The sequence below is a fragment of the Cervus canadensis genome, chromosome 6 (genome assembly GCF_019320065.1).
Source record: "Cervus canadensis isolate Bull #8, Minnesota chromosome 6, ASM1932006v1, whole genome shotgun sequence".
Taxonomy (NCBI): domain Eukaryota; kingdom Metazoa; phylum Chordata; class Mammalia; order Artiodactyla; family Cervidae; genus Cervus; species Cervus canadensis.
This window is the reverse complement of record NC_057391.1, coordinates 26,265,801-26,278,640: the sequence shown is the minus strand read 5'-3', so window position 1 is coordinate 26,278,640 and position 12,840 is coordinate 26,265,801. Positions and strand designations below refer to the sequence as shown.

The window sequence follows — 12,840 nt, the reverse complement described above, 5'->3', positions numbered from 1 at the left end:
ATTGACGCTTTTGAACTGTGGTGTTGAGAAGATTCTTGAGAGTCCCTTGGACTGCAAGGAGATCCAACCAGTCCATCCTAAAGGAGATCAGTCCTGAATATTCATTGGAAGGACTGATGCTGAGGCTGAAACTCCAGTCCTTTGGCCACCTGATGTGAAGAGCTGACTCATTTGAAAAGACCCTGATGCTGGGAAAGGTTGAAGGCAGGAGAAGAAGGGGACAACAGAGGATGAGATAGTTGGATGGCATCACCAACTCAATGGACTTGCATTTGAGTAAACTCTGGGAGTTGGTGATGGACAGGGAAGCCTGACTGCAAAGAGTCAGACACAACTGAGCGACTAAACTGAAACTGAACTTGTATTAAAACTAGAGCTGGGCAGCAGTTAAAGAGGTAAAAACAGATCTTACTTAGAATCTCTTGCAGTAGAGTTAAGGGAACCCCATTATAGAGCTGGGGTCAGTTCTGAACACAACACAGACAGGTGGAGATTTACAGCCAAGGAACAGTGTGGGGTGGGGCGGGCATGTCAGTGATGCAAAAGTAGTAAGTGGAACATTGGGGTCGGGATGGATTCTTACTAAACTGACCTAACAGTTCTCACTGAAGGCAGGTCTGAGTGATCTGATATCACCTGTGGGAGGATGGGGGGCAAATAAATTTGATCAGACATGGTGGGTGATCAGATATCAAGGGTGTGGGCTCTCAGTAAACTGAATTAGCAAGATTCTTGCTAAAACTGGAATCCTGAAGACAAGGCCCAAGGATTGAGCCTAGAGGAAAAATAGCTCAGAAGCACCCATCTATAGATTGGGCCAAGGAGAGAGTCTTTGTCATTTGTCATATGGCATGGGAGCAGGGATAGTATACATATTATGTGTATTATGGGGAGTACTAATAAGAATAAAGGATGCATATATAAGGGCACAGAACTGTGAGACAGTGTGACCTTTGGGGAGAATTTCAGGAGATTTGGAAAGATGTGTTTGGGAGGACTGTGATGAGAGGACTGAAGAAAGGCACTATATTCTTGATTAATACATCTAGTCTGTGTCTTTGGAAAGTCAAGGGGTACTTGCAGATGCTCAAAAGGAGAGTGTTTTGATGTAGTTGTATTATTGTCAGCTCATCACTCTGGTCACAGTGTGAAAAATAGATTGGTGGGAGTTGGGGAGAGCAATTGTGAACGGTCTTGTAATGGTCCAGGTAGAAAATAACAAGGTTGAGTGATGTGAAGGAGGGGAACCTTCAGAAAGATGTAGGAAATAAGCATGTTGGATTTTGTGACTGATTAGTTGTGGTTGGTGGTGGGGGTGGGGGGGGGGCGGGTGGGAAAGTGGGAGTATAATGCCAAGACAAAAGACACCAAGATGGCTTTCAGGTTTAAGGCAATTGTGGACACATTCATTCAACAAAAAAAAGAAGTCTAAAATGAGAAAAAAAATTTAAGGAAAAATAATGAATTCTGCTTTGAGTAATATACTGAATTCACTTTGGTGGGAAAATCCTGCAGGCAGTTGGAATAGTGGATCTGAACTACAAGAGTTCAGGCGTGACCACCTGTGGATGGCTGAGATCTCTCAAGAAGAGAGCATAGGGAGAGATGGAAAGGGAGAGATGGTCCAGAGGAAGCCAAGAGAGGAAGGAGTCTCTAGAAATAGCCCCTCTTGAGTGACATGTTATTGTTTAGTTGCTAAGTTGTGTCCAACTCTGTGACCCCATGAGCTGCAGCACGCCAGGCTTCCCTGACCTTCACCATCTCCCAGTCCCTGCTCGAACTCATGTCCACTGAGTCGGAACTGCCATCCAACCATCTCTTGCTCTGTCACCCCCTTCTTCTCTTGCCCTCAATCTTTCCCAGGTCTTTTCCAATGAGTTGGCTCTTCGCATCAAGTGGCTAAAGTATTGGAACTTCAGCGTCAGCATCAGTCCTTGCAATGAATATTCAGGGTTAACATCCTTTAGTGACATGTAATGAATTCAACTGGGGTGTCTGATCTGCCTAGATTTAATGATAAGATCTTAATAAAACTGATTATCGTAATTCTGACTTCTCATTTGTTGTTTCCTTTTAGGTTGTTTTACCACCTCATCTAGAGAAAATCCGAGATAGGCTGGCTGAAAACATCCATGAGCTTTGGGGAATGAATAAAATAGAACTTGGCTGGACTTTTGGCAAGGTATGTGTTTGAGTGGCCTGGCTAGAGAGGAGGGTTGGGTTGCCTTTTACCTGGAAGAGTTCTGCAAAGACCCAAATGATAAAAAACAAAAACCTCACGAGCCCAAACCTACTTCTTACTGAGTCCAGCCAGCTCTCACTGTGTCCAGCAGCCTTGCTCGGAATTGTGTTGATCCATGGTCAGGTGTGCCAGGGAGACCGGCTCTGCATAGACCAACAGGAGACCAGGGGTGGGTCTCCTTCTTACTCCCAAATGCTGGATGTTTTCTTCAGGGAATATCGAGTGTGGTCATCCCTCAGCTTTTCCTTGAGTACCCTCACATCTTATTTCTCTTCAGAAAAAGCTGTCTTCTCTGCATGGCTGGTGAAAAGAGGCTGATTCATTGTTGTGAGTCAGAATTTGTTTATTGTGGTTTTCAGACGTATCTCTAAGATTCATGGACACTCGGAGAAGGTTAAGAAATCTCTTTCACTAGAGAACCTTGTTCAAAGAGGATGTAAATGGACTTTCTTCTGTGATTTGTGTAAGGTCATGTCCGAAGGCAGAAGGATCCATGATTCTAAAGCTTCCTATGACCCTGGCACTCTAAAATTATGTACCGTCCAGCTTAGTTACTGAAAGGGTCCCTGCACCCCAGCACTTATATATTGATATAGCTCATAAATATTCTCTTTATATGTGACCCCCTCTCTGCTATATGCTCTTGTAATGCCACAGATTTCTCCTTTGAGAATGAATCACAGTTGCAATTAAACACTTACTTCTTTGATGATTGCATTACTGCCCATAAGACTGTATCCTATCCCAGCTCACCATTGAACTCCTAAGGTCTAGCCCACAGCCCACCACCTAGTAGACATTCAGCAAGTGTTTGTGAAATGAATGAATGAATGAGTGAGTTAATGTCTGGATCTGCACTGCTCAATACAATAGCTGTGGGCCACATGTGGCTGCTAAGCATTTAAAATGTGACTAGCCTGAATTGACTTATGCTGTCAATAGAAAGTACATGGTGGCTTTTTAAGGCTTTCTATGAAAAGCCAATATAAAATAGCTCAGAAATAATTTCTTAATTATTTGTTAAAATGATAAGGTTTTGAATGTATTGGGTTAAGTAAAATACATTACTAAAATTCGTTTCACCTGGTTTGGCTTTTGCTTTTGAGGGATGGTTTGTTTTGTTTGGGGTTTCTTTGTTTTGTTTTGTTTGGGGACTTTTTGTTTTGGTTTGATTTGGGAAGATTTCTGTTGCTGTTGTTTTGCTTTTCTCATGTGGTTACTAGGAAATTTGAAATTACAAACGTAGTTCCCATTGGTGGCTGTGTTTCCATCAGACAGTACTGGTCCAGAGTCTGTAGTCCTTTATGTTCTGAAGAATGCTACCCTGCAGTGGCACCAGGGTTCTATGAATTTGGGACCGGCAGGAGCATGATTGCCACGAATAAAGTTGCTTCCCTGGGAAAGTATGTTCTGAATGCAAACACGACTAGAAGCAGTGCACCGAACACAAGCCACCAGCAACCCGGGGACCGCATGTGTCACTCACTAGAGAGAAGATCGTCTATTTGTCTACCAGCAAATAGCTGTCATTGTTTTGCCTGATACGAATTGCCTGGGCCATGTTTCAAAGTGTGTCCTTTTCTGTTTCCCCAGGCAGTGCCAGTTGTGAAAACTTAAAATTGTATTCTTTCTTATGTTGTCACCTAGATACGGGATGACAATAAAAGACAACACCCCTGCCTTGTTGAGTTTTCAAAGCTGCCCGAAACTGAGAAGAATTATAACCTACAAATGTCAACTGAAACCTTGAAGTGAGTGTTTAATTGAATTGAATTTGGATTAAACAGTGAGTAGATGATTTAATGCCTTATAACTAAACTACAAACCTGTTGTCTCTTGCCTCGAAAACATGATGCATTCTGACAAATTAGCAGGAATGGGGATTATTCATGCCACGAAAGGATTTAGCATAGTGAATAATATATCCACTGTTGTTATTTAGCATATATACTTCTTTAGAGACCATTTGCTATTTGCCAGGGACAAGGAAAATGTAGGCAGAAAAAAGGAAGAGAAACTTGCAAAAGACTGATTGCCTCTTTTGTTGTTTAGTTGCTAAGTCATGTCCAACTCTGGGATCCCATGGACCATAGCCCGCCATGCTCCTCTATCCATGGGATTTCCCAGGCAAGAATTCTGGAGTGGGCTGCCTTTTCCTTCTCCAGGGGAATTGCCTCTTTTAGTTCATGTATCATTAAGAAAAGAAGATAAGATATATAGTAGGTTCTAGGTCATAGTGGAATTGGACAACTTAACCTAAGTGTCTCCTCTCACCTACAAAATGAGGATAGTAATAGTTCTTATCTCTTCATAATTGTCTTAATGGTTAAATGAGATGCTGAATATTAAAAGGATACAGCATTTCTAAAAATCAATGGGAAAACATAGTTTAATTAACTAACATTCAACTTAAAAATAACGTTTAGTTTCTCTATGATCCCACCCACAGTTTAAACATTGATTCAGACCTTCATTTTTTTTTTTAGCCCAAGTTTATATCTCCTTTCTTGAATTCCCTTTGTACTTGTTACCTGTGCTCTCTGCCTAGTATTTCTCTGTTCGCTCCTTGTCAGTACAGAACTTTGTAACTTCAGGTTTGCTGGCATAGTGATGCTCTGTCAGGAGCCTTGTCTCACAGGAACCCATGTGTAATGTCTTCCATCACAGCGACCCTCCTCAAGGATGGGGCTTTCGTACCTCATGGTGTCCAGCACAGCTCAAGGCGCTATATATAGGGAGCACCCAGGAAATGGTTGCTGACTTCTGGGTTTGCTATTAAGGTCCCATCTGTCCTCTGGAATCAGAGAATCAGGATACAATCCTAATGCAGATTCATAAACTAGAAAAGGTCTCCCAGAATGAACAAACTTTTTTTGTTGCATTCTTCTGCTATGTATTCAGGAGTTGTCAAACTAAGATCCACAAGCTTATCTAACCAGCCACCTATTTTGGTTAAAAAAAAAAAATGTGTATTGTAACAAAGCCAGACTCTTCATATTGTCTTGCATATTGTCTATGACTGTTTCCCCTCTGCAGTGGCAGAGGTGAGTAATTGTAACAGAGACAAGACCTAAGGACCACAAAGCCTACAACATTTCCTGTCTCACCTTTAAGAAAAAGTTTGGCAACCTGTGGTCTAAATGGATGAATATAGTCTGTTTTTATCACTTCTGATGGAGGTTAGGGCTCTCACTGTCCTCCCCCTTGCCACTGACCTTTGATTTCTCTGTCCACTACATCACAGAACTCTCCTGGCCCTGGGGTGCCACATCGCTCATGTTCACCCCGCTGCTGAGGACGATCTCAAGAAGGTCAAATTGCCCAAAAAGTAGGTGATCTTTTAATGGTTGGGAACTTTAATGCTTCAGTCTTAATGTTTAAACTGGGAGGACGGGAGGTCCATGCACAGAGGCAGGGGACCGCCAGAGATACTTCCAGCACCAGGTCAGGCAGTTCCTCCAGGTGCCTGGACTGCACTCAAACCCCAAGCAGAAACCGGCTGAAGTACAGGGTTTCCAGGCTTCCTCTCTTTTTACTCCTTCTGCCTGGACCCACACTGCTATCTACTATTGTTAGTTTTGAGCCAGAAGATACGGCACTCGGAAGGATAAGCTGTCACGGTCTATAAGAATAGCAATTGGCACGAGAACTTGAATATGGTCGGTAGCCACAGCAAAGATTCACTCCTCTGGCACTGGGCCAGCCTTGTAAGTCTTGCAGAAATGGGCCTCTCTGCCAAGATTTAATTTGGCCCCTAAATCTGCATGCGTCCTTCTCATCCATACATTCACTTGTCATGTGTTCTCACACTCTCAGATACGGGCTTGCTGGCACATCCCCTGGCTCGCTTGCTCACTCACACATGTGCCAGCCATGGGGGCACACGCATTCACACCCAGGTGTCGTCATGAGTTGAGAGCCAAGGCAGCGCCAGCTCGAACCGAATGCTTATCTCCCCCTTCCTCCCTGTGAAACCCCCAGGCTCCACCCTCAGAGGCAGCTCCCAGTGCCAGGAGCCACACGTGTGAGAGGCGGCAGCTGGAGGGGTGGTTGGGTTCAGTGCTCAGTGGTCAACACGTGGTGACCTTGCCCAAGGTCAGGCATCCCTAGAAGGCGGATGAGGGACAGTATCATGCCTACAGTAGACTGTGCATCTCCTACTGCTCTGAGGTTCTTGGGTAGAGTAGCACCAGCCCCCAAGTCATCACGTTTGGGTTCTGGCCCTGATCTGAGCAGTCAGTGGCCTTGGGGTCGTGAGTGCCCCTGGACTCATTCCCACAGGACTGTGGTCAGTTGCTCTCCTGTGAGTCACTCCACGTGGACCCCTGCTTCTCTCCGGTCACGCGATGCATCTACCTGGGCTCCTGCTGAGCTTTTCCCACCCTCACATTATCTAGCGAATTACAGACAACTGTGGCTGTGATTCTTGGACTGGACAGCAAACCATGAAGGTCCTTTCAGGCTCACAAGCTCTCTAATGCTATGATTTTTTTTTTAATCCTCAAAGTGAAGGTTTAGTTTTCCAAAACTGAGCAATCATATTCTGCTGCTTTATAAGCAATCATTTGGCTCAAGGTCATGTCCTTGCCCGGTGTGTCATAACCTTTGTGTTTGTGAAGTGAGGCAAAGGAGCTTTGGGTGATGCTGAATTACACTGAGTGTGCCCGTGGTTTGCAGGGCACAGAGTAGTTTTCTGAGAAATAAGGATGGGTTTGCACAGACCATCCATTTTCTCCACTAGTCACCTCTGATCTGTAACACATATTGGCAAAAAATAGATGATGAATTAAGGGCTGCATCTAAAGACTTGAAATCAAACTGAGCTATCCTTTCTGCCAAGGGGAGAACCTGTACTTGCATGCTTAGTTACTCGGTCATGTCCAACTCTTTGTGATCCCATGGACTGTAGCCCGCCAGGTTCCTCTGTCCACGGGATTCTCCAGGTAAGAATACTGGAGTGGGTTTCCATTTCCTTCTCCAGGGGATCTTCCTGACCCAGGGACTGAACCCTTGTCTCCTGCATTTCAGGCGGATTCTTTGCCACTGTGCCATCTGGAAAACACATAGAACCTGTGACTGTAGCCTTATCTTCCTAGTATTCTGACCCTGTGCTATTGGTCAAAAATCCGAAATGGGGGAGATTTACAGTTCTGTTCAAAATATATATTTTGCATTTACTTGTAGCTACATGATGTCCAATGGCTATAAGCCAGCCCCTTTGGATTTGTCTGATGTGAAGCTGTTACCTCCTCAAGAAATTTTAGTGGATAAGCTTGCAGAAAATGCACACAATGTCTGGGCAAAAGACAGAATAAAACAAGGATGGACCTATGGCATTCAACAGGTGAGAGGTGCTGGGTCAGGCCTGATGGAGAAGCCAGGAGATGTGATCATCCACCCAACAGGCATTTTGCTTTGGTGGGTATTAGGTGGGAAGGTGGAGGTTGCCTTTGCAGTCTGTTGCTCATCCCTCAGCACATTCATTATTAATAGAATCATGGGGCTGAATGGAATTCACAATGGTCACGTTGACATTAACTGCAGTAGTACATAGGCTTACATTTAGTTTGTTAGTCCGACACACTTGTGATCAGGTTGCCTTGTGTATATGGCCTCTGGCTGCATCTTCTCTTATTCCCTGTCTTGCTGCTTGTCCCATGGAAGGCTTAGCTTTCACACACTCTTCAAGGCAAAGGTAAGGCTCACATGAATCAACATCACAGCTCAGCAGTATTTTTGGAGTGGTCCCAAGTGTGTACCACTGTAGGGGAAACTAGCTCAGGAGAGGGGCAGACCAGCCCAACGATAAGCCTGTGTCCCCTTACTTCAATCCACAGGGCCAGAGCTCCCAGGCAGAGTTCTTGGCTCATCCAAAGGCAGCAGGAGAGCCCAGCAAGAAGTTAGGTGGAGTTTACAACCATCATTCAGCCCTAAAGCACCTGGTGCACCTCTCACTCTGAAATAACCCCCTCAGCTCAGTAAGGCTCGGGATCAGGGAAGTTCACAGATAGCTGTGTGCACACGTGCTCATTCATTCCTGAGGCTCTCAACCTGCACATGTCTGGAACCAAGAAGATGACAACTAGGAAACCGTGGCAGGGAAGGGAGTGGGGAATTCAAAACAGCATGTCAGATTATGATGACTCATCACTGCCATTGTCGTCTTCTTAGTCCCCACTAAGGACCGGAGAAGGACTCTCATACACATATGTGCTATTACAGTGCAACAGCACCACCATGGCCTTGCCACCTTTTCAAATGTTTCTCTGTGAGCGGAGATGCCTCTCTGTGAAGGATCTGTTGTGAGGAGGCCATGACAGTTTAAATCATGCATGATCTTTCGTAGGGGAATAGTTACGCAAACCCCCATCTGCCTCGCCTTGGGAATGGAGGATTCTAACTAATTTCATGACACTTCATTTTATTCACAGGCTGGCATTATTAAAATGTGATTTTTACTGCTGGCCTTGATGTTAGTACAAATTTTCCATTTATACTCATTTAATCCTGAAGTGGCAAATATGTTCATTGGTAAATATCAAGCCACTCGGAGAAGAGCTGGCAGACTCACATGAGGAAACCAGGACTGTTGCTGGGAATACGTGAGTGGGACAAGCTCTTTGTAAAGATGAAATGCATTGTCTCAGATTCTCTTTTCTCTGGCTTCACGTAGGATTTAAAGAACAAAAGAAATCCACGTTTGGTGCCATATTCATTGCTGGATGAGCGTACCAAGAAGTCAAACAGGGACAGCCTTCGTGAAGCTGTCCGGACGTTTGTTGGTTATGGCTATAACATTGAGCCATCAGACCAGGAGCTAGGTAATGAGTTCAGATTGTTCATTCTGGCTCCAGTTTGCTAAACAGGTCTTCTTCTGGAGGAATACTGGTGTTCAGTAGGTCTAACTTGTGCTGTTAGAAATACTATTGGTGCTAAAGAACATTAAAAACAATGGTGAATTTTAGGAAGTTAGGGGGGTGGAGGGGGAACCATGCTGATCATAGAGCTGTGTTCCATTGACCAGATTTTTCTGTAGTGAGCACATCTATGACCCGGCCCCACAGGGAATAAGTTATCCTCCAGCATAGCTGAGCTTTTCAGGATAGTTGGTCCCAAAACCAAATTAACCATTATTTCTCTTATTTTCCAAACATGAATATCATTTCACTTTGGGGCAGGTAATGTCATCTCTCAAGTGAATTCTATCGTTGATTAAAATCACCACCTTACAAATATTTAACATGTCACTGCCACCTCATACCCCAGGGGATACCATAGGCACATGGGGCAGTAAAAAGTGGTTAAGGGGGTGGATTTGGAGTAAGACAAGCCTCAGTTCAGATCTTGGCTCTCCTCAGTTTATTGGTTGTATGACCTTGAACAAGTGAACCTCTCTGAGCCTGTTTCTTCATTGGTAAAATGAAGATAATAACACTGATTTCATGGGATTATTGGGAGGAAACACTGAGATTTAGTTTCTCCTGCAGAGCACTCACACAGTGAATGGTAGTTTGTGTTTTTATGACATGATGATGATGGCAATGATTCTTTTATGAACATAATGTTGTGTTGACTAGCAGGAGATCTGCCATCAGCCTTTGTTGTTGAACATCCTTTGAGGAGTCCTCCCTAAATATTAAAAGCCTGTGTTCTCTCTCCCCCTCCGGCAATCTCTCCTCCCTTTCCTTCTTGATAGCTGACCCAGCTGTGGAGAAAGTCAGCATAGACAAGATCCGCTTTTTCCGGGTAGAGCGCTCTTACGCCGTGAGATCTGGAAAGTGGTATTTCGAGTTCGAGGTGGTGACCGGAGGCGACATGCGTGTTGGCTGGGCCCGGCCAGGCTGCCGACCCGACATTGAGCTGGGGGCGGATGACCAAGCCTTCGTGTTTGAAGGTAGCAGGGTGAGTCTGGCTGATGTTTACCACTCCTCAGTCCAGGTTTTTCTGCTCCAAACATTTCTCCAGAAGTGAGAAGTGCTGAGTATCTGGACCTCTGGCTTCAAAAGGGAGGAGCCACCACATGGACTAATTTAGACCATAGTACACTCATCACCTAGTGTTTTGTCCCTTTGCTCTAGGGCAAAGGGGAGGGCTTGTACACTCTAGTCCTTTCTGTAATCACTTCCATATCTACCTTGCCCCTGAACCCACAGCCCCCTCGGCAGGGGAAGCTTACAGAACACCATGCAGCCAAGCATGTGGGCCAATCTGATCACTTTGTCTTAGAGGAAGTCCAGCTCATTTACATAGCTGACTAGGTATTGGGAGACCTGGGCCACCTTTTCTGATGAGCCTTGTATACCTTGGTTTCCCACATCTATAGATAGACCACTTCTCCCTGAGCATTGTCCTTAGTAGAAAGGGAGGTATCTTGTGGAAACCAGGCACCACTAGCCATTAGGAGAAATTACTCATGGGGTCACTTCTCCAGCAGCACAGGGGCCTCTAGGACCTCCATTTCTCTAATCCCTGGGCTCTTGTTTTCTAGGGCCAGCGTTGGCATCAAGGGAGTGGGTATTTTGGACGGACCTGGCAGCCAGGAGATGTGGTTGGATGTATGATTAACCTGGATGATGCTTCAATGATCTTCACGCTGAATGGGGAGCTGCTGATCACCAACAAAGGCTCTGAACTTGCCTTCGCTGACTACGAGATTGACAGTGGTAAATCCACCAAGCTCCCCACCCCTTTCCATGTCCACAAGATGAAGGGAACTCTCCGGAGCGGGGTGAGATCTTCTGCCTCCTCACTCATGGCACACTGACCTTTGCAGATCTAAAGCCCTGGGGTGAAGACAGCTCTTATACTATCATTTTTGAAGAATCAAGACAAATAATAGAGATAGTTGATATATGCAGCATAAATGTAAGTCTGAACTTCCAGAGAGATCGACCAAGGAAAGTGTTAGTTGCTCAGTTGTATCCAACTCTTTGCAACCCCATGGACTGTAGCCCACCAGGCTCCTCTGTCCATGGGGTTCTCCAGGCAAGAACAGGAGTGGGTTGCCATTTCCTTTTTCAGGGGATATTCCTGACCCAGGGATTGAACCCCGGTTTCCTGCATTGCAGAAACTCTTTACCATCTGAGCCAGATATAGACATAGAATGACCAAGGCGCTCACCTCTAATTCCCTGCCTTGTGCCTTGGCATGGTAATGTTCCCCGGGTTTCTCAGGATTACAAAGGAAGTGCTAATTGCACTGATGTGCACTGATGTCCCTAGCAGGAGAGAAAAGTCAATGAATTAGAATTATCCTCTTATTCTGATTTGAATTGTCATTGTGAATGTTGGTATAATTGAACTTAATGTTTTGATGAGAATCACTGAAACATGGAAGTTGACTTAGGTGCTCCTTGAATGAAATAGAATTTATTCTGAGACTCAAACATGCTGTGAAACCCAAGCACAGTTGCACTTGTTAATGGCCGGGAATAGATTACAGTCAGGTTAGTGCTTCCAGCTACACAGAGGGGCAATAGGTGCTTCTTATTTCTTGTCTACAGAACTCCCTTATGTCCACAGGCTGCTGGCACCAGGAGTAGGAACACTGGCCTGTGAGTCAGCTGGCTTGCTCCTAACAAGCTGTGGGCTCCCAGAAAGGCTTGGCTTGACTCCTCTGGGCTTTGCCTCCTTCATCTGTACCAGAAAACAGGATGATAGATCATATAAATGCCAACATCCTCCTCAGATGTAATATTCTCTGGCAATGACTTAATACCCACTGTGACCACACCTCTGTTCTTGGTGCTCTGCCCCTCTCTGCTGCTGCAGTACAAAGGAGGAGGAGGCAGGGAGGCTCAGAGCAGAAGAGGCTGCTCCAGGCACCTGGGTTACCCTCCTGCCTCTGTTCTCCCCCTCCTGTGACATCTCGGGTTGCTTTATTTAACCTCTTTGTGCCTCCTTTCCCCGTCTGTAAATGATTGGGGTTCTGGGTAGCTCCAATTTCTGGTACTTCACAAAAAGAGACAGTCTCCTCTCCCTGAATCAAACGTTAAAAAAGATGAAATTGCAGAGGCAAGAGCAGGAGAAATGAGCATATAATTGGGGCTTCCCAGGTGGTGCTAGTGGTAAAGAACCCATCTGTGAGTGCAGAAGACATAAGAGACACAGGTTCGATTCCTGGGTGGGGAAGATCCCCTGGAGTAGGGCATGGCAACCCATTCCAGGATTCTTGCCTGGAGAACTCCATGGACAGAGGAGCCTGGCTGGCTATGGACCATAGGGTTGCAAAGAGTCGGACACAACAGAAGTGACTTAGCGTGCATGCATATTTTTAATACATATAAAATATTCTTTATTTACAATGTGTTTTAGCTTTATAAATCATTTTCACACTTTGTACAGACACCTACTATCTGCCACATGCATATCAACTGGACCTTAAAAGAGCCTTAAAGATTTTTCTAATAGCCATATATTTGGGATAATAGAAAAGCTGCAAGTCAGTGTATTTTCTTAGAAAGACAGGATGACTGGAGCAATATGGGGTCATGTTTTAATGCCTTCTAAAAAGGTTTAAAATCCGAGTTTTAAAGATGATATTTTTGGAAACAACTGGGAAAGAAGTTGCTAGCAGAAAGAATGGCCTATGTACTGGT

General features: G+C 44.9%; 1 protein-coding gene across 8 annotated transcripts in view; it reads left to right on the top strand.

The window, feature by feature from the left end:
• RYR3 (ryanodine receptor 3) overlaps positions 1-12,840 on the top strand; it is a 547,151-nt gene that overhangs the window by 330,258 nt on the left and 204,053 nt on the right. For all 8 annotated transcript variants that reach the window (XM_043471377.1, XM_043471383.1, XM_043471384.1 and 5 more), the window contains exons 21-27: positions 2,078-2,182; positions 3,890-3,993; positions 5,487-5,570; positions 7,427-7,586; positions 8,916-9,063; positions 9,939-10,144; positions 10,731-10,905. In XM_043471377.1, coding sequence (XP_043327312.1) covers positions 2,078-2,182; positions 3,890-3,993; positions 5,487-5,570; positions 7,427-7,586; positions 8,916-9,063; positions 9,939-10,144; positions 10,731-10,905 — 982 coding nt within the window. The remainder of the gene's footprint in view (positions 1-2,077; positions 2,183-3,889; positions 3,994-5,486; positions 5,571-7,426; positions 7,587-8,915; positions 9,064-9,938; positions 10,145-10,730; positions 10,906-12,840) is intronic.